At 38.8% G+C, this 25,134-nt stretch overlaps 3 protein-coding genes and 1 pseudogene across 10 annotated transcripts in view; 3 read left to right on the top strand and 1 right to left on the bottom strand.

The window, feature by feature from the left end:
• Window positions 1-25,134, top strand: part of LOC145462359 (bridge-like lipid transfer protein family member 2) — a 274,690-nt gene that overhangs the window by 210,559 nt on the left and 38,997 nt on the right. For all 8 annotated transcript variants that reach the window (XM_081445856.1, XM_081445860.1, XM_081445857.1 and 5 more), the window contains 5 exons: window positions 4,361-4,457; window positions 5,259-5,346; window positions 6,000-6,158; window positions 14,834-14,877; window positions 24,694-24,861. In XM_081445856.1, the coding sequence (XP_081301982.1) occupies window positions 4,361-4,457; window positions 5,259-5,346; window positions 6,000-6,158; window positions 14,834-14,877; window positions 24,694-24,861 (556 nt within the window). The remainder of the gene's footprint in view (window positions 1-4,360; window positions 4,458-5,258; window positions 5,347-5,999; window positions 6,159-14,833; window positions 14,878-24,693; window positions 24,862-25,134) is intronic.
• The window catches only part of LOC145462449 (cyclic GMP-AMP synthase-like receptor 2), a 266,104-nt gene that overhangs the window by 219,643 nt on the left and 21,327 nt on the right, over window positions 1-25,134 (bottom strand). The window lies entirely within an intron of this gene.
• On the top strand, window positions 93-635 carry LOC145462484 (uncharacterized). The gene has a single exon (XM_081446021.1). It carries the CDS (start codon window positions 93-95, stop codon window positions 633-635), a length of 543 nt encoding a protein of 180 aa, XP_081302147.1.
• Window positions 14,885-21,735, top strand: LOC145462458 (uncharacterized; annotated as a pseudogene).

Below are 25,134 nucleotides of genomic sequence, written 5' to 3'. Positions count from 1 at the left end.
CTTGGATTACGAAAAAGCTTTTAGAAATACGGTGTGATCGTGATTACCATAAAAAGAAGGCGCGAATTTTAAAATCCAAGTACAACTGGCAAATGTACCGAAAGCTGAAAAACTGTGCAAATCAAGAGGAGAGAAGGCTTAAATCGGAATATTATTGCCTTTTAATAGAGGATGCTAAAGGTGAGAGTTGCAGGATGTGGAAAGCGATCAAAGAAACTCTTCCATCTAATCGCTGTGAAATTAACGCAATCTTTTCTGATGGGAAATTGCAAACTGATCCTGCAAGCATTGCCGAAACTTTGAATAATCATTTCTCAAGCATTGGCAAGAAGCTTGCCAAAGCCTTTAGCGGTGCTTTGCCAGATCAGTGCTTTGCATGCAGCTCAAATTTTTCTCTCCAGCCCGTAACAATATCTTTTGTTGAAGAGCAGTTGAGTCAGCTGAAGATCAATAAGGCCATTGGACTGGATAACATCAGTGCTCGCCTGCTCAGAGATTCAGCAAGTGTACTTGCTCGTTCACTACAATATATCATAAACCTGTCCCTGGAAAGTGGCCGCTTTTCATCTTCATGGAAATGTGCTAAAGTAACTGCACTCTTTAAGCAAGGTGACAGAAGTGATAAAGATAACTAGCGGCCGATTTCTATTCTTCCCACCGTCAGTAAAGTGATCGAGAGAGCTGTACATTCTCAACTTAATGGCTACCTTGCTTCCAATAACCTTCTTTTCGTTAACCAATTTGGTTTCAGACGTGGAAGATCTACCAGCCTAGCTATAACTCAGTTTACCGATGAGGTACTAGGAAATTTGGACAAAGGATTAGTTAACGGTGTAGTGTTCATCAATTTAAAGAAAGCATTTGATACGGTGAACCATGGCATTATGTTAGAAGCTTAAAGCCATAGAAGTAACCAGCACTGACCTTGCATGGTTTGACTCTTATCTTTCATCTCGTTGTCAGAAAATGGTCATTGGTCAGGGTTCGTCTTCGACTAGGAAAGTGATGGTTGGTGTTCCCCAAGGGTCAATCCTCAGCCCATTATTGTTGACCATCTACATCAATGATCTGCCCAACGTCCTTAAGAACAGCAGCGTTACCTTGTTCGCTGATGATACTGCCCTATACTGCTCTTCAGAATCAGCTTATAGATTACAGACCATACTGAATCATGATTTGGACAGACCAGCACAATGGCTTTTCGAGCATAAACTGACTGTAAATGTTTCGGAATCTAAATTTATGCTCATCGGTGGCAATAAAAAGCTGAATTCATTTAATGATGTCACTTTGTCAGTCATGGATAGGAAGTTGGATAGAGTGAGTTCTTATCAGTATCTGGGTGTCATCATAAATGAGAATCTGACTTGGTCAGACCATGTAGAACACCTCTGTACCAAAGTGCCGCAAAGATTGGGTTTATTACGAAGAGTTAAGTGTTTTCTTCCGAGGAACATCAGGGAACTTTTTGTTAAGATGACCATAATACCGTTATTAGACTATGCGGATGCTACATGGGGAGACAAAAACAATGTAATCCTGATGAATAAAATCCAAGTACGCAAAACACAGCTGCGAGGATTGTTCTTGACAAGCCAATGCATTCATCTGCTACAGAGGCACTCGTACAGCTCGGCTGGGAGAACATGAAGAGAAGAAGAAGTTTTCGTTGCATGATTTTAATTTTTAAGGCCTTAAATGGTTTAATTGACTGGGATTTTAATTTTTGTAGTTTTAAAGATATTCATGGGTATAATACGAGAAGTAAAGACAACATTTGTAAGCCTCCATCCCATCACTCCTGGGGACAAAAGCGTTTTATTTACAATGCTGTTAATGAATGGAACACTACCCGATGACATTAGGAACAGTATCAGTATTTTTAATTTTAAAAGTCAATTTAGGGGTATCTCTTGATTTTTAATTATCTTTTTTTTTTTACTGTTTTCTGTATTTCTATTAGTACAATGGTTAAATGTTATTATTATTTTTAATCTACTATTTCTTTAGCTTTTACAATTTTATTTTTGCAGGGCCCCACTGAAAACCACATGTATGTGAAGTGGGCTCCCTGTTGAAAGATCTTTATTATTATTATTATTATTGAATTCATTTGCGTGAGCTTCATGCTCAATGCGTGAGACTTGAGAGCACTGTGTCGGTTTTTTTTAATAAACAAAGGTATTACAATGTGTCATACGTGTAGCTTTGTTTTAATCGAACAAGATCAAATTTCCGGCCAACCCAACTCCTCTGAGATGAAATTCCGACAGGCGACATAGGAATCTTGTGAAATGCCGACATGGCTGGTGATGAATTTCAGACAGGGGACATGGGTACCCCCCCTAACAGAGCCTCGTTTACGGCAGGAGCCTTCTTCTGATCAAGTTTGAGGTCGTTCGCAATGCCTTACAGTAGCTTGATTTTGCCACAGGCATCCTGCTGAGATGCAGAGCCCTGATGTGTCAGAGTGTTAATGCTGTGCTCAGTTGATTCACCACTTGTGGGTTTTTTTGACCCAGATTGCTGGTTTTTGTCCGACTGTTCAGTAGATCGTTTGTCCGTGTTGGCAGCTATTTGTAGCTGCTCGTTGCTTTCCTCTGGAGGACCTTCCTTGATTACAAGTTGGTCAATGGTGTCCTTCATCTGACCTAAGGATTCAACCACTGTAGACTTCATTGAGGTAATGGAAGATACCAGAAGCTTACTCATTGAGCTGATCGCCAAGACAATGGCCGACTCGCCATTGTTTGGCACCGTGCCATTGCCAGCATTGTGAAGCGAAGAATCTGTCATTCTTTCAGCTCTGGAAACACTTTTCCTTTGTCTTTAAATCGTAAACACCTTCTACAATAACTTCAGAAATTCCTGAAGAGGTGCTGTTTTAAAACACAGGTATTTCAAGAATTTTTTCCCCAATTTTACAGTGTGCTAATCTATTGCTGACCAACTCGAGCAAGGCGGGAATTGCACTGATCACTTGGGCGGCTGGTGCTTTATGACATGACTTCGTAGTGCACATGATGACAAGGCAGAATCTGCCTTTCAGGAGTGTATTTCATGTCCCAGGAAAGTTTGATTAGAGCCAATTTCTAATTTTCAGAGTTTTTAAGGTAAAGACATACGGGTTGATTTTGGTTATAACATCATTGGAACTGTGGGAGGCACAGTGGCCTCATGGTTGGTGTGCTCGACTGCAGAGCAAGTGGTCTGGGTTCAAGCCCTGGCCAGGTACATTGTGTTGTGTTCTTGGGCAAGACACTTTACTCTCACGGTGCCTCTCTCCACCCAAGTGTATAAATGGGTGACAGCAAATTTAATGCTGGGGGGTAACCCTATGATGGACTAGCATCCCATCCAGGGAGGAGTAGAAATACTCCTAGTTACTTCATGCTACAGAAACCAGGATAAGCTCCGGCCTGATGTGCCACTAGACTCATATGTAGACTTTTTCTTTATCATTGGAACTACTAGTGCCCCATAAGCATTTGGTCATACATTTTGGTTGTTTATTAGTGTTTGCACTGATTGAAGACTTTAAAACGTTCGTGTGAAAATTTTCCAGTCAATAGATTTTTTTGAAATTTTTACTGCAGTTAGATAATGAGTTACTTGTGTCAGAAATGTCACAAAAAATTGAGGTCACCGTCTTCGTTTCAGAGATAAAGCATGTGGAAAACTACTCTGATTTTGAAAAATTGGCGCACATAATTCAGCATGGTTTACATGGTTTTATAGTTAAAAATATCGAAGGTGAGTCAATGGAGGCAAACGATCTCAGTCATATTTTGTGGAAGTGGGTCTGTTGCGAAAATAATTTCAAATGTTACCAAAGTTTTCACAAAACATAACCCTTCAAGAGGCATTTCAAACCGTTGCACAGATAAACAAAGAGCTAAGAAGAACAGAATTTGATTATGCATTTTGCAAAAAATTCAAACTTCTAGTCAATAGATTTTCTTAATTTTTTCCCTTAATGTAGAAAATCAGTAGAGAAAATGATCCATCAAAAGAAAAATAGGAGTCACCAAACGTCCAAGATTGTTAAATCCAGGCAAAGCTTACAGCAATGGCCATCTGCCCTATCATTGTTAATTTTATTACCTAGCGAGCGCTCTCATGCATGATGTGGCGTGTGAATTTGCATGTGTGGTAAGGATGCACAGAAACATTTAGCGCAAACGTCCTTAAGCAGACAGAAGTTAGGAAAAGAAAAGCATCTTGCAACATTTTATATGAGGTAAAAGTTGGGCTCTTTTAGTTCCTCAACACTTTGAACGCTACCTTATGGGCATCATAAACATAAGACACAGGGAAGGATTTATTTGTGTTAATGGATGTCTTGAATTGACTTGTGTAGTTACAGGAAAGCCACCCTAAGTGGTGCCACAGTGGAACATCGTTTAGAGTTGGGACGATTTCACGTCAGAAACCTTTTGCCTAACAGCATCTATAAGGTGAGATGGATTATTACCGGAAGGTTACAGTACATGTGTAGCTCTTGATACTGGTGAAATGTGCATTATGTCACGAGTATGAAACAAAGGAAAAGTCTGAGTCCCTCACAGGATTTGAGCCCATGACCTGCCAGATTCTAGTTTTGCACTCTATCTGTTCAATGTTACAGGAACATGGATTTGGTCTAATTTTATTAAGCCACACATCCTTGGCTCTCCTAGATAATTAGTTTTGCTATTTGGATGATTCTAACAAGCTCGTTATTAAGATCAAGCTGCTATTTTTATTCTTTATATTTAATGCGATGAGCTTTATATTGTTACCATATCATTCTGTACACTATAGTTAACTGAGCTGAATTAAATAAAATTAATAAATTTGATTTCCATGCAGGACTCAGGTGTTTCCTTTGTCCCACAATTGTCATACAGTTAACATAGCAACTTCATTCACTGGGCCCAAAATGTACCTTCTTTGAACATTTCAAGTCCGCTGTTACGTAACCTATTTGATTGGAGCTTGTGAACAGTGAAAGAAAACAGAGACCAAGGCTAATGCATTTGGTTATCCATTAAATGCTGAAAAGTGTCTGTTGTCTGTTTGGTTCTGGTCATAAAGTTCTGCCGCTTGAACAGTTCAATTAATTGTCAGAAACTAATTCACACGTTAAACATCCTTGGCCCCAGTCTGCTGACATAACATGGATCCTTTGAAGACTAAAGCGTATTTCGTTAACCACCAATCCAGAGTTAATGCAGTATTCACTACAAAATTTGGGTTCTTTCTTGTTGTACTTTCAGGATGTCATGAGCCCATTAGACCTCAGTGGTAAGGGTCACGTAGATAGAGCAGTGGCTGTTCGGGTATTCAGTCGAGTGAGGCCTCCAGGTATGAAAATAAGTCTGTTCAACAACTTTGCTTGACATACACCAGCCAGACACACAAACGCTGAGCAATAATGAAGTGGGCTGAAGTGGTGCAAGCGCCATGTGAGCAACCTTTTAGAAATACATACAATGGTTCCCATACCTGCAGCATTTTTGAGCTTTGTTTCGAAATATACATTAAGCTATACAACCATGGTTTCTGGCATTCAGGCATTTGTTGATCAAAGCCAAGAAAGCCTAAAATTTCTAGTGATTCTGCAAGAGTATCACAATTTGTTTTTGCCCACTGAATCTTGAGGAATCAACATTGTCTGCTCTACCAATGGGTGTTGTTGACTTCATGAAACAGATGAATTTCCAACAGCTTGCAAATATTCTTCTCAAAAAATAGATTGAAATTATGCACTAAAAACGAAAGAACTGTTCAAGGGAAGCTTGCCAAATCTGCTCTTGTCAGCCTTTTCTACCAGCAGAACTTTCCATTAAGTGACACGTGCCACCCTCTTTTCCATGTCAAGTGCAGTTATAATGTCTGGTAATGGAGATTCAGTTAACCAATCAGAAAGCTAGAAAATGCATTATCAGAGGTTTAGAATTTAATAATATTTTGAAAAGAATATTGTCATAAAACTAGTTTCATTTTCTTTTCTACAGTTGGAGGAATCGGCGTGAAGGAGCATTTTGAAGTGAACGTATGTCCACTGGCCGTTCGCTTAACATATCGCTTGTTCAAGAAAGTTATGGTGTTTTTCTTCCCTCAAAGAGCACATGAATACGAGGCTGAGGTGGGAGAGGTTGACCTCGGATTTAGAGGTTAGTCCTTAGTTACAATTCATAATTATAATTCTTCATAAATAGAACACTTTTAGCAATATAATTATATAGGTATAAGTTGATTTTGGACAGAATCCACCACCTCTAGGAGCATCTCATTCTGGGAGGAGAAAGGCACTGCCAGAAATAAATATTTGGTTCATGAACATAAAGTTTACTGAGTTTTCCAAGCATCAGTCTTTGTTCATAAAGCAGCAAGTAATATCCCTGTCCTTCTGTATGGAGTGTTTCTTTTCATTCTTTTTTAATAAGTGATAGCATAGCTAGACTGAGTTATAGCAGTTAGTTGGGGAAGAAATAATTCACTCAGTCAGTCAGTCAGTCAGTCAGTCATTGGCATCATCAGCACCAAGAAGACAGAAGTAATGTACCAGCCAGCCCCGAACAAGCAGTACCACGAGCCGCAGATAACGGTGAATGGTCAGCTACTACAGGCAGTAGAGACTTTCACATACCTGGACAGCACACTCTCTCGCAATGTGAACATTGACGCTGAGATCAACAACAGAATCTCCAAGGCAAGCAGCGCGTTCAGGAGACTGCAGGAGAAAGTCTGGAAGAGAAGAGGAATCAGCCTCAATACCAAGCTCAAAGTCTACCATGCTGTGGTCCTCACCTCCTTACTCTATGGCTGCGAAACCTGGACTGCGTACAGATGGCATAAGAAGCTGATCAACCCTTTTCATCTGCAGTGCCTCCGAAACATTCTCCACATTCACTGGCAGGACAAAGTCTCGGACACAGAAGTCCTGAAGCAGGCAGACCTCCCTAGTGCCATCACTGTCATGCACAAGGCCCAGCTGAGATGGGCAGGCCACGTCTCCCGCATGCCAGATGACCGCATTCCAAAGCAGCTCTTCTACGGGGAACTCTGCTCTGGCAAGCACACAGTTGGAGGGTAGCAAAAGCACTACAAGGACAGTCTAAAAGTCTCCCTAAAAGACTTCAACATCAGCACTGAGTCCTGGGAGTCTCTTGCCTCCAACAGACCCTCCTGGCACCAACTCATCACCAAAGGAGCCCACGCAGCAGAGGAACGCAGGTCTTGTCAAGCCGACGAGAAGCGAGCAGTACGCAAGGAAAGAGCCACTAGCACTAATAGCGCAGCCCCAACCCACTTCTGCCCTACCTGTGGGAGAGGCTTGCTTGCCCGGATTGGTCTCATCAGCCACCTCCGGACACACCGTAGAAATTTATTAACAAACTAGATGTCTTTGGTCATCTTCGACTACGAAGGACGAACAACATTGGTTGTAAACTATTTTTTGGTGGTAATTCTGCTGGGTATTTTGCAGGCAGAGCAACATTTCCCTGACAATTGTGAACAAAATGGCTTCTAAAGCAATGAAGTGATCTTTCACGTTTGTAGTCGAACAAGGGCTCCCAAATTAAAGACTATTTGATAAACAACAAAGGTGGGGTATAAAAATTTTGATCCATCAAAGGTTTTGACAGCGGCTTTTGATTGAAACTTTGCCAAAAATTGTGTGTGAGGCTTTTCACTCTCGAGAAGTGTTTTCCTCCCAAATTTAATAATTATTTCAAATTTTCCATATGCTCTCATTTTCTTTTATAATTACATTACTTTTATGGCTTGAATATTTTTATTTTCCAGTTCCTATATAAATGCAAACCAACTGTTAGTATCCCCAGGATATAAATTGCTGACCTCAACCCACCAATTTCAGATCACCTGGTTGAAACCGTACAAATACCACCTTGCCAACGTTCAGCTGATGATTTATTTATAATGGTAATTGAACTGCGTGGAGTGCAATTTGGTCTGACATCAAACATGTGATTTCCAAATGGAACTCACGCTGGGCACTTGTTCGATTTGAAATCACAAGTATGATTTCAGACCAAAATTGCATGATGTGAAGGTCAATTGCTACTTTATTAGATCCATTTTGAAATTGCACAATTTGTGACCCTCCATGGGAAAACAGGGAAAAAGGTGAACGCACGGGCACGCTAAAATGACAAGCTAGAAGGCACGCCTCATTAAAATTTTTCCGTTGTTACTATTGCACGGTAGAAACAAAAGTCGCGTGTCTCAGCGAACAATGAAGTGTGTCTAGCTCCGTACCATGTGAAATGGCACGCCAGTGAGTCAAATAGCATGCATTTTTCAACTGTGCAAAATGACATGCTAACCGCATTGAAGAACTAACGTTCAACTCACCGTTCTTTCATCTCAACAATCAGTAACAAGTTCAGCTTGGCTGACACCCGAGTTATGCAGCAGCGGCTGTAAAAGCAAACGTTGGAAACAAGCAACTTCTCCTCACAGATTTTCAGCGATTCCAGTGCTTTTCAACGAGTATCATACTCAAAGTTGACGATAGAATATCTTTATTCATGATCATGGGTCCTATGTTTGTGAAATCAGCTCTCTCTTTCAGCAGTGCTCTCGATTTATTGAAAATAAACATTAGTGATTTCAGATGACATGTGAAGAATTCAAATAAGTGAGTAAACATGCAGTATTTACTCGGCAGAAACTGAAGCAAAATTTTGTGCCACCAACGTTGTAGTCTGTTGTCGATATGATTAGCATTTCGTTCGCCATGTTGACAACATAGCCTTCAGTCCCAGTATTTGTGCAGCCAAACAAGAGCTGGGCAGGGATCTGGGGGAAAAAGTTCAAGCTATTCGACGATAATGTGTCTGGCAGCCGGACAAGGTTTGAAATAGACTCAATGACCGGCAGTGAGAAATTTTTCTATGAAGTAAAACAACATAAAAAGAACACTGTGACAGGTGACCCCAGGAAGAATTGAACACGGGACGCCCGCATGGCAAGTGATACTCATGACAACACTAGCCTGCGAAAACAGCCATCCTCCTTCACTTCCGGCCTGTAAAATGCCGAATAGAGTACCATCCCGAGAAGAGTACAACGCATAAATTATGTCAAATTATGCAACAGCATGTGGCAGCAAGTGTTGGCAAGACAATCCAGGGTCACAGAGGGAGTAGGGTTAAATTTCATACTCGAAACTGTTGTAGCGCAATTCACGTACATTTAAATGCATAATCTTACATTCTTATATTAAGGAACGAAGACTTTACTGCTTCAACTGAACTTGTCATTTCATGAAACAAAGAAAACATTTCCCTAGATGATGTACCAAAGGTGTATTTGTTCAGAATCGCCAGGAAACAACTGGTGAACATTTTCTTGTATCTTATAGATCGCATTTGTAATTATTCCACCTTGCAATTTATTGGTGTTGTAAAATGTATTTACGAAATCCATGTGTAAGTAGTTTCGAAAGAGGTCCCATTTACGTAGCCAAAAGTTGCAAAACACTCGAGCACATCTCTCTATAAAAATTCAACAACTTCCACTAAACCACGCAAAGCAAGCCTGACCTCCCTCCAACAAAGAGCAGCTGAAGACTAAAACGACCATGTTTGCTGTGACATACTGTGACCAAAATGAGTAACACAACGCCACCGACAATGATGTTCAGGGCTCGTTCCTCAGTTGACCAGTACTGTTTGCAGAACACTGTCCCGGGGAAATTTTTATCAAAACGGAAGTGATGGTAGGTTTTTAGCTGTGGGATCCTCTTAAGAATGTGTCAAGATATGACATCCAGTCATATGTCAGAATGAACACTCTTCCATTGTGCAGGCCAACGAGTTCTGCCGTATTGACGGTCACCGAATCCTCAACTGCCCTTGCTATATCAAACAGCGATGAAATAAACGTTCTACGAGTTCTTTGTTTCATTAGTCCAAAACACCAGTCTGGGGCAAATTTAGTGTGTCCCGCTAATAAGAAGCTGTAGTCAATGGTGTGGTGTAGTCTGGTCATGACTCTCCATAAGTAATACCACATGAATGCGTTGTTTTTATTCTGCACCCCACAGTTATCAGCATGTATTTGAGCAAATGTCTCACCAAGTCCGTGACGCTCGAAAAAGTAGTGGACATATGAAATGGTACTGTTTGCCCATTTCCCAGTCAGAACGATCTCATTGATTAAAAAGTTCACTTGCCTCGGTATGGTCTCGCAGCAAACTCCAAACAAACCACACTTGCGCAGGGTCTTAAAGTAAATCGGACCAGACTGGTAAGGATCAGCTGGGTAGTGAAGTTGTTGAGTGTAATCATATGAATAGTGAACTGTTCCTTCTAGATTGCAAGCTACACGTTTCTCAGAAAAGTCAACGTCTTTTAAGTGATCGACGAGGGCATCCTTTGTTGTTTTGCAGCAGCTTTTGTAAAAATATCTCTCCTCTGCAGCCAATTTTAGGTGAGCCTCCTGTTGTTTTACAGCTTCCGCTTTTTGGGTTTCTGGAAAGTTGGCTGACTTAAGTATTTGATTATTGTTCTTTTAGGAAGTCCAGCAGAGATCTGAAGCTGATCACAATGAATGGACAAGGCTGCTTCCACAGGTCGCAGAATTTCGAGTAACCAACGGCTACATGGCCAGCAGCATTGGACGCATCATGGTACATTTTCCAAAGCTTACACTTTGTTAATGAGCTTGGTAGCAATTTAACATCAATCTGTTTGAAGCCAGGGACATGACCGGGAAGTAAAAGGGCTTGGTCTTCTGCCACGTTCATTATAAACTTTACAACGCATTCCACAGTCTCAACACTGAAAGCAGAGCTCGGTAGCCATTTCGTATTTCAGTGGGTTCGAAGTGTTAGTCCATTCTTTTGTTAATGTTTGACTAAACTGTAAAATTGGCTCTTGTGCAGACGATGCATGAACAAAAAAGTTTTAAGACAGATTCAGTGGCTGTGAAAAGAGAGAGTTACCCTGGTCCGCTGTGGCTTTGTCTCTTTTCTTCCCAAGCTGCTGACTTCATCACAGTTTATGGCACTTTGAACTATTCCTAGAATTACTAAATCCAGTTCAGATGATTCAAGTTCCGCACAGTTGTTTCTGCAGTCAATAATGTCCTCCAGTAGAAAAGTTGAGCTGCATGGCTTTTCTTTGTCACCCAGGGTACATCCACATGTTTTGCGAATAAATGTCTCCACTCTTGATCGATCAGATGAGTCCAATTCAGAAAACTCGAAGTCAATGTCGAAGCCAGTCTCATCATCGCTGCTGTCGTCAGAAAAGTCCTCATCTTCATTAAATTCTTCCTCAGCTAGTCTAGGATTGAAATATTCTTCTTGAACAAACTCTAAATCGTTTTCTCACTACAGAAAGCAGGGAAATTCGTGACCTTGTGTGTTCTCCATGATTTACTTTTAAGAAGACTAAACAACGGCAACAACGACTTTTGGTTTTGTAACTAAGCAACGAGTGAGGACCCTGGGAGCGAGGTTACCTGCGAGAGGTCTGGACCATGGTTGCAAAGTCAAGACCCTACCAAGCTAATTTTTTTTCATTCTCGAGGTCTCGTGGGTTTTTATTTTCATTTTATACACGTCTCTTACAACTCAAAATTACAGTCCAACAGGTGAAACAGGTTGACATGCGACACCGTCACTCAAGGCGACGAGTCCACTTCATAACTCGTAAGAGTCTTGTACACCCGCCAGGAAGTAAGTGAAGTAAACTTGTGTGTGTTCATTTTATAATAATAAACAAATGAAAAACATATGTTGTCTACCATGTATTTCTCGACTCGTACCAGGAAAAGTAAGTTTTGTCACGTTGAAAGGCTCGAATTGGAAAGGTGGCTGTTTTGGGAAGCATGTCTCAATGCACGCGTGCTATATTGCACGCATGTCTTTTCACACACGTGTCTTTTCGCCCATAAGCGTGTCAAACAGTTCACTGCTTTGGACAAAAGCTTTAGCATGCAAAACAATATCTACCGTGACACTCTTTGTTTTGCTTATTACATATGCGCATATCTGAGAGATAGGTGACACGCTTAGCGTGCCATGTCATCACACGCATGCCCATGCGTTCACCTTTTTCCCTGCTTTCCCATGGAGGGTCACATTTTATTGCCTTAAATTTTAGATTTTGGTGTATTGTTCCATTAGCTGGTTTGTTGCAAATAGCGGAACCGGAAACATCACTACATCTCATTTAGTATGCAAAATGATGTCATGTGACGAAAACTCCTTCAAGCATAACAAAGAAACAAGCAGTTCTGAAGTCAGAATGAAACCTGTCTACTTCGTGCATAAATTTCAATTCTCGTCGCCTGAATCAATGATGGAAGGCTTTCCTTTCTTCTGTGGTTGAGGCTTAGACTTTTCGTTGTCTTTGGAGGAGTTTCAAGGTGCATCCTGTGTAATTCTGCGTTGGATTTCTTTCAAGTTATGAAACTCCCCCGAGTGCCCGATGCCAAGTGGATAGTTTTTTTTCTTTTAAATACCGTTCAGTGGCACTCTGCATAATTTTAAGGGATTCTAGCTTGTTATCATCTTCATTTTTTGTGTGACCTTGGCATAGAACTTGATACTCAGGACCTTGTCAAGTTCTTGCAGCACCATTTGTTTCAAGATATTTTCAAGATGGCCGGACTGGCACCAGCTTCGGAAATGTTCGTTCAGTCATTGTTTTGCGGAGCCCAGGCGTATTTTGACTATCTTTATTCACAGCGACAGAGATGAGTTCTTGTGTTGCTTCATTTGAAACCACCAGAAACCTGGAAACATCTACCTTCTTGAGATGGCTCAGAATTTGTTGTTGTGTGACTTTTGTTTGTTCATGTTTTGCTGGACTCAGTATCATACGGATCGTAAGCAGATGTTGAAGAAAAATCACCAAAATATTTGTCAAAATGGACACTGAAAGTTGGAAACTTCCATTAAAGTGGGTCTTCAGCCTGAAGGAGCTCATAATTGTCATTCAGAAACTGTAATTAATTAAATTTGTCAATTGTTTTGGAAAAAACAACAATGACAACAAAGTTTTGACAATAATAGTTGCAAAATTCGCCACTCTGGCTTTTTGCCTTTCACTTTCCTGAAATTTTATTGGTTACTTTAACCTTGAAATCTGATAAGTGTTTTTGTTTTACTGTTCCATTCTTGTTGGCTGAGAAAAAGATGCGATTTAGAGCAAAAAGTAGTGCGATTCATGGATAAATCACACCACTGAGAGCAAATCAGACTGCAAGGATAACCAGTGATTTCAAAGTGGATTTAATAAATAATGGTAATAGGACTGAGTGGAGTCAAATTCGGTCTGTAATCATACAAATGATTAACAAAATCAGACGACCGCAAAGCGGGAGTCTGATTTGTTAATCACGAGTATGATTACAGACTGAATTGGATGACACGATGTCCTGTTACCAATTAATCAAAATTATGACAAAATTCGAGAAACGAACAAACCATCGATTGAGCGCTGAACGTTTTAAAACGTTGTTATGAATGCTGAAAAACCCAGCAGTTTACTGAACAAAGTGCACCGCAACAGCGCACGCAAAATGGCACCTACTGTCTAATTACAAGCATGACGCATACACTGTCCAATTAATGCTCAAATCGGGCTGCTGATAGCCAGTCACGTTTGAGAATTTTGTTATAGTTTTGATTAATAAGAAAAACATCTATAAATTCATCACAATTAGCTATAAACCACGGATTGATTAATGGCCACTGCAGAGTAAAATTGATTCGTACAGCAAACTTATAGCAAGCAACTACGGATTCAAATGACAGTTGTTTTCTGCTGGAAATCACTCAGTTTGTTCACCAAATGACTTGTTTTACTGGCCATGTCATCAGTTCATGAATATTTTTAGATGCTGGACAGATTTTCTTTCTCACTCTCCACTGAGATCAGGAAATCACTTGGTGGGTACATGTACTCATAAAAGTCATCTGAGAAAGCGCATGGTTTGCAGTTCTAAAACCTTAGTGATTTGCTATTTTGGTCAGTTTGGTGCCTGCTCTTATGTGAGTTATTTCAATCCTCTGATTCAAAGATATTTTTTAATAAAATGAGGGAACAAAGATTTTTGTAACAACTCAAGTAATAAGGACAGAAACATCAATATCAAAATAGCCCTTATTACATTCTAAGGGCAAGGAGACGTAACTTATGCATTTGGTCTCTTTCAATAGACAGTATAGCTAATCATATGAATACAAGTGCAATTAAGGATTTAAACTACCAGTAATATTGGAAAATTCTCTCAGAATTGAAGGAACCTTTAGGTGAGTGCAATTTGAAAGAATTTTTAAATATTGCAAGTAGTGTAAATCCTTAATTGCCCAAACTTTCATACAATTACTCCTTTATTATATGACTGAGAAAATTCCAAATGCATGCATGTCAATTTGCACTGCATTGCAAATTAAGAATTAACGGTAAATTGGCCGCTCTCAGCCAATCACAAGGAAATAATTTTCTCAGTCATATAATAAAGTTGATTATAAATAGTTCTTTACCTCTAAATTACTCTGTACGTGTACATAACATACTCATTTCATTATCAGTAGTAACAATCAAAACACCTTAGGTGTTCCTCTAAATTAATGATTATTTTAAAATGAATGATTGTTGTAGAATTTATACTGTCACGTAACATACATGTACAAACTCCTCACAATCTCTTTTACCACCCTTGTCATAGGTATTAAATGAAACATGATTGCTTCAAATATAACAAGTTAGCTTGGCTTAAAGCCTTTTTAATAGATGTTTTGGAGCACATTCTACTAATAAGCAACAAATTTACATTGTCTCAATTGTACTTGTTTTGACAGGGATGGAAGTAGAGGACAAGGATGTGTTCAGTTACGATGATGAGGTAATCACCAATGGATGGCTTATGCTTTTTCTTTTCAATATTGCAGAAATGCAGGTCCACACCAAAGGATTTTGATCACATATTTTATACCTGCCAACTTTTTTTTAGTAAAATGTGTGAGATTTTTCATCTCCACACAACCTGAATTTTCCGAAGATTTACCGATGCCTTCCAAAGATTGCAGAAGACTTCCAAAGTTTGCTGAAGATTTTCAAAGACTTCTGAAGATTGCTGAAGATTGCCAAAGATTTCTGACGACTTCCGAAGATTGCCAAAGATTTCCCAACGACTTCCGAAGATAACCAAAGGTGTACAAAGATTTTTGACGACTTAACCATGACAAAGTAGACCGGAAATATGTCACGTCACACAATCTAAACACGAGTAGGTGTTGTGAACTCAATACACATAACAGAGTAAGCTTGAAGACGCTTTTTTGCTGGACTCACCAACTGTTTTTGGTAAAAAAAAAATGGAATTTTTATTTAATCGGTTTTTAAGCAATTAAACTCACCATTGTCAGTTAGGCATGAGAAATTGGTCTGAATGCACGAGATCACAGTTTTAGATCTGCAGGCATGAGACTCGCGCATAATGCATGAGAGTTGGCAGGTATAATATTTCCATGGTCTTCACTCTTGTAGACAATAGAAAAGTATCCTCTACTGGCCATGAAAAATGACAATAGGTGGTGTGTGAATGCTCGGCGGTGAAGACAAATTTGTATTGCTTTACATATAGGCCATTTTCATGGTCAATACTCTGTTTGAACTTGGCCTGCAGAACAGGCAGTTTAGCAGGGTAGAGCATGAAGCACAATACATGATCACAATGTGCAAAGGCGAGCACAGATTGAGAGAAAGAAACAACAAAAAGCACTTTTTCTTCTCATGCTCCGCTGCAGGCTACAGCTGTAGCTTGAGCGTGACTCTCGATCAATTATGATGCCTGAATTCTGTCAGTACATTGTAAAGTAAAGTCTGCATATGAGCCAAGTGGCCGATCAGGCCAGAGCTTATCCTGGTTTTTGTAGCATGAAGTGACTAGGAGTATTTTTTCTCCCCCCTGGATGGGATGCTAGTCCATTGCAAGGTTACCACCAACAGTTTGCCAGTATCTATTTATACACCTGGGTGGAGAGAGGTACTGTGAGAGTAAAGTGTCTTGCCCAAGAACACGAAGCAATGTCGCCAGCCAATGAGGCCACTGTGCCTCTCACAAGTGCATCGTGAAACTTTGGAGAGCGCGTGAGCAATGGCCAAGAGCAGTCACGTTTTCTGAGCGGGAAGAAATCTTTTCCTCTGCGAACCTGGAATCGTTATTTAAGTTTGCTTCCGACACAAATGCTTATTACAAAAGGTAAAAAGAACAAGAGAGGTGCAAGAGGTTCTACAGAGGAGGAAATATCTGTGTCAAAACACCCAAACATGGTGACGGACAATACTCAGAGCAAAGAAGAAGTTGAAGAAGAAGAGGTTGACACTACAAATGAACCCAACCTTTATGATATTCAAACTTTACTCATTAGCATACAAAGAACCACAGAAAATATCCTCAAGGAAAACAACAAACTCTTGACTGAAGTTGGTGAACTGAAGTTGTTGCTTAGGAGATTGCAAAGCAAGCTGTTGGCGCGAAAGACCGTGCTAAGTGATGTGCAAAACACCAACAAGGACTGAGAATCGAACTTGATGCAATTAAACGAAAAGTCTCTGCAAAGAGATGAAACAGATGAACTGTACGATGGCTTGGACAATTTAGAGCAATACTCGAGAAAGAACTCGCTTAAAATTGTCAATATTCTTAAAAGTATTCATGAAAATGAAGGTGCAGTACTCAAAATCGCCAATGCGTCGAATGTTCAAGTAAAACCTGAAGATATTGATATCTGCCATTGAGTGAAAAGAAAGAAATCCAGCCAAATTATTGTACGTTTCGTTTGTCATAAAGTGAAATCTTCTCTTATAAGCAGACAGTTCAACTGAAAAATGAACACCTTGCCGATATATTTCCAGATGTTACAGCAGCAGATCGAGTTCAAGCCGGCAAGATTTTCATCAACGAAAACCTGACGGCATTCCGTAGAGAGCTGGTGGGAAAAGCTAAAGCTAGGAAAGAAGAGTTATTGCTACTAGGGGTGTAGACCATCGACGGTAAAGTGTTTGTGAAGACATCCCCTGAGGGAAGACCTACTGAAATTGATTCTGAACATGATTTAAATAATCTCTAGATCATTTGAATGGTTATGGTAGGATATGTCAAAAATTGTCTTGTCTTGTCTTGTTCTGTGTCTTAAGGGCCCATTAACCGATCTTTTCAAGCCGTTGCTAAGGAAAATTTATTCTCATATAACCTCATCATTTTAAGTTAGTTCAGTGTTATTTCATGTGTTTTAGCTCTTTCACAATCAGTAACACTAGTGATGACGTCATCAGGCCACGCCCATGGTCATGTGACTAATACAGAAAAAATGTGAAGGCTCCCAGGCAAATTACTTTATCGGGATTTTTTTCATTGATTTAATATTTTAATTTAAATCCTCATTACGCTATGCATCGATTTTGTTTCATTTCTATGAGGTCAGATTTTGAGAGCATTTCAAAATATTGAAAAATTCTTAATTTTCTGAAAAAAGCATGATTTCGAAAAAGGAATGCATAGCTATGTTTCCAAAGTTGGCTTTAATCAAAATTCATCAAAAAAGGCTCGATTTAATGAAAAACCGTGTTTCCTTTAGCATTTAAAGAAACCGGAAGTGCCCCCGATATCTACTGGAAGTTACCCTATCAGCACATGCGCAATTTACACTACCAGGGCACTTCGGTAGATCAAACAAAGTAACGCGGGGTTAGTTTTTCTCTTTCTATTTCTCTTGTTTTTCTGTCTTTCTCTTATTTTGTCTTTGCTTGTACTTTTTTTACTTTGCATTTTGTGAAACACAAAGAAAAACATCTAAAATGTAAGCAAATTTGCAAGCTTTTGAGTTGTTATTATTTTCCACGCTCAGGCTGACGTAAGTAACTGGAAGTGAAATTTCACCTCCTTAGCAACGCGCGCATGAATTGGTTAATGAGCCCTTAACATGAGGGAAGGTTTGAAATGGACAAGGGCGAAGGTCAAACAACCTCTTAAAGGTTTTTCTTTTTTGTTTGTGTGTGTGTTGCCATTTTCTTTTTGGTTATTATTATCAGGGAGGTTTAGCTTCTTTTTGTGCATTGATTATTAATTTTTGTTAGCTTAGGAAGACCGTGTACAATGCAATCCAGTATAAAACATAAAATTATTTTGTTAATTGTTAGAGGTATAAGAGACCAGACCAAAACAAGGAGCAACTTTACTTATCTGAAAGATCAGAAAACAAATTTCTATTTTCTCCTAGACTACAAGTAGTCCCTCTTTCGCTTAGTATGTTGTGCGTGACGCGAAAGAAAACCGCGAGAAAAAAATGGCCGCACGAAATACTGGGGGCGAGGAGCACGCAAAAGGAGGGACTACCACCTAAGCCCAAGAGTTTGAATTATGCGTTGCTCTCACAACACAAAAATATAATTGGCGTATGTTAGGAGTGTTGACAACGTGTTGTCAACATTCAAGATACATGTGACGTCTTACAGGAATGTTTTACAACCGGAGCAAATCAAAGTGGTACCAGAGCAAATCGAAACATTGGAATCGCGCTTCGCAAGCCATAGTGTTCTTGCGAATCTGCCAACAGGCTTTGGAAAGATTTAAATTTATCCAGTGTTTTGTCTGGCAAAGCTTTCCGCCTCCAACCCGACTGCGAGCGTGTTAGTGATTTTGCCATTCAACAGCATCGTCCAAGTCAGCAAATGTAAATTCACTGAGCTTAGCCTTTCTGCCGTCCATTTGAAGGATTGAACTGGACTTTCACTTGAAATCAGCTGAAACTTTCTGCTGCTATTGGCAAACATTTCACTGCAGTTGGTTGGTCTCCTATGTCAAGTACATAATGTAAATTCTCGGTTGAAACTCTGCATTTGAAATTTTTGCAATAACTTTTAGATTTACACCTACAGACGCAGCGAAATCATTAAAAGATGCCTCATTTGCCGTCTTCTTTTTAAAACTTCTTTGGCAGTTTCGCTGAACAAACACTGCACGAAGATATACTTCTCACGGCATATGTCTTTGCCTGGCTACTTGAAGAGTAGAGTAGAGCAATTTTAATCAGGATATCTCCCGGGCTTATTGACAACAGGCGATAATAAGAGGATGTCAAGATGAGAAATTCTACACTGAAAAATCACTCGGCCGTGAAAGGGCAAACTCTTGGGCTTAGGCGGTAGTCCCTCCTTTCGCGCGCTCCTCACCCCCAGAAGTGCTCGGCCATTTTTTTCTCGCAGTTTTCTTTCGCATCACACATGACAGACTAAGCGAAAGAGGGACTACTTGTGGTCTAATTTTCTCAAAGAGACGTATTCAAATGATGAATCAATGTGGCAAAGTGAATGGGGGGTAAGATTCTTTTTCTCATGGGACACACCATAGCATGGGTTTTGCATCTTATTAGATCCAGCCATAAACAACAATGTGGAATACTTTAGTAACAATACAGGGAGAATTGTTTTACTCACCATGCATTTAAAAGGCGTGAAAACTTTGTTATGCAATATTTACGCACCTAACAACCAAACAGATCTAGAGTTCATCCAGGGATTAAAGTGCCTATGAAGTAAAAAATAATTGCTGCTTATTTGAAAGGCTTTTCAAAGTAAAGAAGAATGGCGTTTCCCTTTTTGGAATATCTTTTTTCGTTCTAGAGATATTTACGTTTTTGTATTATGCAAATGAGCAAAGTGATGACGTCATAGGTGGTTCCACTTGAACAGTAAAACACTGAATCAAGAATATCTCTAGAAATATTGGAGCAGTGTTCTTCAAACTTGGCACCACAAATGTGCACCACAAAAGAAACAGAATGACACCTTCTGTGTTGTTGCCATGGCACCACTTTTGGCTCCAGTTTCTTTCTGTGAAAACCAAATATGCCAATTTGCAACCCTTCGAAAAGGGACAGAAGGTCTTGCTCGGAACACACATGATTCCCATATTGTCTTAACTCTTCCCATTAGATTGTTGGGAGTGGATGATCCTTGTTAAAGATAAAATCTGGTAGTGTCAGTTTTATTTAAAACAGGACCGGCAGCGTAACTGTTGCCATGGCGATGGCACGACGGGTGTCATTTTGTTTCTTTTGTGATGTACATTTCTGGTGCCAAGTTCAAAGAACACTGCTCTAATATTTCTAGAGATATTCTTGATTGAGTGTTGAACTGTTTTAGTGGAACCACCTATGATGTCGTCACTTTTAATCCAAAAATGTGAATATCTCTAAAACGGAAAAAGATATTGAAAATAAAGAAAATGCCATTCTTCTTTACTTTAAAAAGCCTTTCAAATCAGCAGCAATTATTTTTTACTTCATAGGCACTTTAAACATTTGCGCCATAGACAAGTTCCGATTCACAACTTTTTTCATATGAATCTAAATCCTTGCAGGTTAAGTCGAGAATAGACCTTTTTCTCGTGGCAAAATCTTTGGTAAAGTATGTAAGCAAAGTTGGAATTACTGTGTCAATTGCACCTGATCTTAAAGCAATCTATTTTTATCTGTCTTTGCCTGTGACGATCCCAGGGGGGCCAGATTTCTGGAAATTCAACAATACCTTGCTTGATGATGAAGTCTATATAGCACATATTCGCAAACTATTACCTCAAATTCACGAGAAGTATTCCTTCGTTCCGGACATGCAGCTATTCTGGGAATTAATGAAAGTGGAAATAAGAGAAAAATTTATTTCATTTGCAAGACAACTCAAGAGCACTTTCCAAAAGGGAGACTGAAATTTCCAGGTGACTTGATCACCTCGACAACTTAATTTGTAACAGCATTTACCTGCTTAATATTAATACCACTTTAAATGAATATGAAGCTTTAAAGACAGAGCTTTTTTTTCAATATATGAGCGCAAAGGAAAGGCTGCAATGTTTCGATCCAAATGTAGGTGGATATAAAAAAGGGAAAAACCCACTAAATACTTTTTCAACTTGGAAAAACGAAACTACTACAGAAAGAGCATCAACGAACTCAGAAAACAGGACGGAGTAGAAATAAGAGAAGAAAAGGAAATCTTGAAAGTCATCTCGGAATTTTATGAGGACCTGTACTCCTCTGAAATATCCACATCACAAGAACAGTTTGACCTCTATCAGAAATCTAATCTGTCCAAAACCCTTGGATGAAGACAGAGAAGAAATAGACGGCCCTCTGACCCTCGATGAATGCAAAAGAGTATTAGAATTATTTCAGGAAAACAAATCGCCAGGTGAGGATGGCTTCACCATAGAATTTTATAAATACTTTTTCAATTCAGTAGGGTGTTATCTATTGGAAAGCCTAAACACGGCTTATGAAGTTAGGGAATTGTCTATCTCACAATGCCATGGAGTAATTACTCTTATTCCCAAGGTTGATTTGGATCTGTTAGACCTTCAGAATTGGAGACCAATAACACTGTTAAATACTGATTATAAAATTGCATCGAAAGCCTTAGCTGAATGGATTGAGACAATTCTTCCAAAATTTGTACACCCAGATCAGACAGGCTTCATGAAGGAACGATTTTTAGGTGAGAATTTAAGACTCATCAGTGATGTTCTCGAATACTCTAAGAATGAGGAGTTAATGGGTGTCTTGGTTTCACTTGACTTCGAAAAGCATTTGACACTTTGGAATGGCCATTCATAAAGGCGTATTAAATCTTTTTAATTTCGGGGAAGGCGTAAAGTGGTGGACTAGCATCTTTTACCTGATGTTGAAAGTGCAGTTTTCAACAACGGGTTCAAGCCAACAAGGGCAGTCAGACAAAGCTACCCCCTGTCACCATATCTTTTTAGTTTGGGTGCAGAAATACTATCCGATAAAATCCGCCAGAGTAAGCTGGTTAAAGGAATAAATATTTATGGAAGTTAAAGTGAGCCAATTTGCAGATGACGCTAACCTCTTTTGTGAAGATATTAACTCTGTTGACAAAGCTCTCTGTTTGGTTAACAACTTTCTAGGAATATACAAAACCAACAATCACTACAATTTCAACTTAAAAATTCAAGAACTCCCAACCCACCTTGATATTTGGAGCTCAAGGAGCCTCACCTTATTTGGGAAAGTTTTGATTATTAAATCTTTAGGACTGTCGCAAATTCTGTATTCAGCCTCTTACACCAATGTGCCAAAAGATACTACAGTCAACTCCTGATAACTTGAACCTTCAACGGAAATTGAAAAAGGTTTGAGTTATCGGGAGTTTGAGTTATCTGGAATTTAGAACAAATGACTGGAAATGAGGAAAAAAGGGTGTTAAATGTTTTTCTATTCATGCAGTGTACATTGTAATCAAATTTAATTACAGAGTAGAGAAGTCAAGTGAAACTAAAACAATATATCTCTAAATTACTATAAATTGGAAGGCAACATAACGTGAAAAACGTAACAAAGGAAAGCAGCAGGGAGAACAGGAACTGTGAACTGTACAGGTTTTTTCACATGGCTGCTTCAAAATAAATTTAATGTTTTGGACTACAGTGCACTGTTTGTTTTGACTTGGCGCGTATTGACAGATATGGTTCGAGTTATTGAGGGTAAAATTATACAGAAAATGACCTGAAGGGAAACGAAAATTGCTTCGAATTAGTGGGTGGTTCAAGTTATCGAGGGTTCGAGTTACTGAGAGCAAAATTAAAGTAAATGTATGACAGAAATCCAGGGGAAATCGATTTTGGTTTGAGTTAGCACAAGGTTTGAGTTAGCGAGGGTTTGAGTTATCGGGAGTCGACTGTATCACAACTGTTAAAAGAAAACTCTTTAGTTTCCTTTGGAACAACAAAAAGGATAAAATTAAAAGAGAAGGCTTTTACCAAGATTACGATAAAGGTGGTATTTGTATGACCAATGTAGATCTGATGTTAAAGGCCATGCATTTGGCATGGATATCTTTTCTGCTGAAACATGCAAACTCAAATTGAAATTCAGTACCTGATTTTTTCCTAAGAAGGCTAGGTGGCTTAAACTTTCTACTGCACTGTAATTATGTGATTTTCCTTAATTTGAAATTACCTACCTTCTATAAGGACTGCTTTCCTTCTTCAATGATCTTAAAACTCTGTATAATTTTAATCTGGGCCAAATCGTTTTATTTAATAACCAGGAAATACTAATAGATGGCAAGCCTTTTTTCATCCAAGAGTGGTTTTCAAAAGGGATTATCTTGGTAAGTGACCTGAGCAAGGTCAGCTACTCTCATACCAAGCCTTTAAAATGAAATATAAATGTAAAACTAACTTCTTGAATTACTATCAAGTCAGAAGTGCTATTCTGGACAGCTTACTGGCCAAGACAGAGAACAATAACTTGGAACCGTTCTCCAAGAGCATCTTTCTACAAAACCACTCAATTTTCGATCTTGATAGTTCAACAAAAGTAAACTTTGAAACTGCCAAGTAAAGGATTTCTACTGGTTATTGAACAAGGAAGTTAATAATGGTCCACATACTGGACCAACTAAATGGAGTAAATCTATGGCAATATGTGCAAAACAATGGAAAAAAATTTTATATTGATTAAACAGGTTTCCAGAGAAAATATGCTGAGGGAATTTCACTTCAAATTTTTCCATCAAATTGTTGTAACTAAAAACAAGCTCTGTAGATTTGATATCAAAGGTGACAGTGAATGCCTATATTGTGGAGAACAAGAATCGATAGAACATACCTTTTCAGACTGTTTTTTTACGAAAGATTTCTTGTTAAAAGTGGTGCAATGGTTCAATAATTGTAATCAGTCTTCTTTTAAACCATCAAATCAAGAATCTTTGTATGGGATTTTTTCCAATCCTGCCAACGAAGAACTTCTGAAAAAATTTAAGTACACCTTGCTTTTTGCCCGCTATTTTATCTATACAAATAAGTTACACAGTAGTTCTCCTCTCATCGCAGATTTTGTCAGTAAAATCTCCTCTAAGCACAGGCTAGAAAATTTAGATTTAAATTTACATGCAATGATGCTCCTGCTTTGGTCTATTCTGGTTATGTCATTATTATTATTAAATCTCTCTTATTTACTATAGCTTATATATGTATTAATTTTGCAACTGTTATAATTGTAGTTTATCTGTTTGTATTGTATATACTGTAGATTTATATGTATCAATAACAGATATATTTTCACACAAAGAAAAACTTTGAATTATGCATGGTATAACAGAGAAAATTACTTTATTATAACTGACTGAGAACAGGCAATTTTATTGTAAATTTTTAATTCAAAAAAACTGCAGTGCAAATTAATGCATGCAAGTTTTTAATTTTCTCAGTCGTATAACAAAATGATAATCACATAAAAGCTCCACCAATAAGGGATTTTACTTATACCGGTAGTATAAATCCTTAATTTCACTCATATTCATACAATTACCTATACAAATAAATTGATATGAGAACATTTTTGTGATTTATTGGTGAACTTCAATTTTATTTTTATTCTTAAAAGCCTAAAAATGACTTCAATTGACAGTGTTATTTAATTACTGTAAAAGGAAAGAAGAGTTAGTCACTGTCAACTAGACACCACTTACAGTCTCCAACGCACCATCTAACAACTTGCATAGTACAGATTTGTTTTTTTTATTTTGTTATTCAAAGTCTCTTTCGCAGTTAAGCTTTCTCTGACGTGCATTGAAAGGTGATTTAAGGGTTCACTCTCATTCCTGATAGTTATTCTTTCTTGTCTTTTTTGACTAGGAGTTTTTAGGTCCTCCTCCAAGCGGACGGTCCACTTCCCTGAAGCGATCACCAAGCTCTGTGTCTGCAGCATCATCCGAAAGCTCAATTGATTCCTTCAGACACAAGAAATCAAGCATGACACTCACAGACTCCCCTCCCATGTCACCTTTAGCCAAGGACAAAGGGGTAAATTTTTGTTGTAGGAATTGTTTTTACATAGGGGGTGATGGTTTTTTCAAGGTTTTTTTTAAGGGTTTACGATACAGTTTTTTTCTGCACCATTTCTGTGCCATTTTCAAAAAGCATTTTACTTGTCTTGCCTGATGGGAATAGTGTCAAAACTACACCAGCTAGCTACTGGAAATAGATTGGTAAAGTTTGGTAGAATGATATTTCATGAACAAAAGAAAGCTCAAAATTGATAAGCTTAAATTTTGCGCCAACCAGATTTGCTATAGA

Source organism: Orbicella franksi, chromosome 12, assembly GCF_964199315.1.
Source record: "Orbicella franksi chromosome 12, jaOrbFran1.1, whole genome shotgun sequence".
In the NCBI taxonomy this organism is placed as follows: domain Eukaryota; kingdom Metazoa; phylum Cnidaria; class Anthozoa; order Scleractinia; family Merulinidae; genus Orbicella; species Orbicella franksi.
This window is presented reverse-complemented; position numbering and strand designations above follow the sequence as displayed.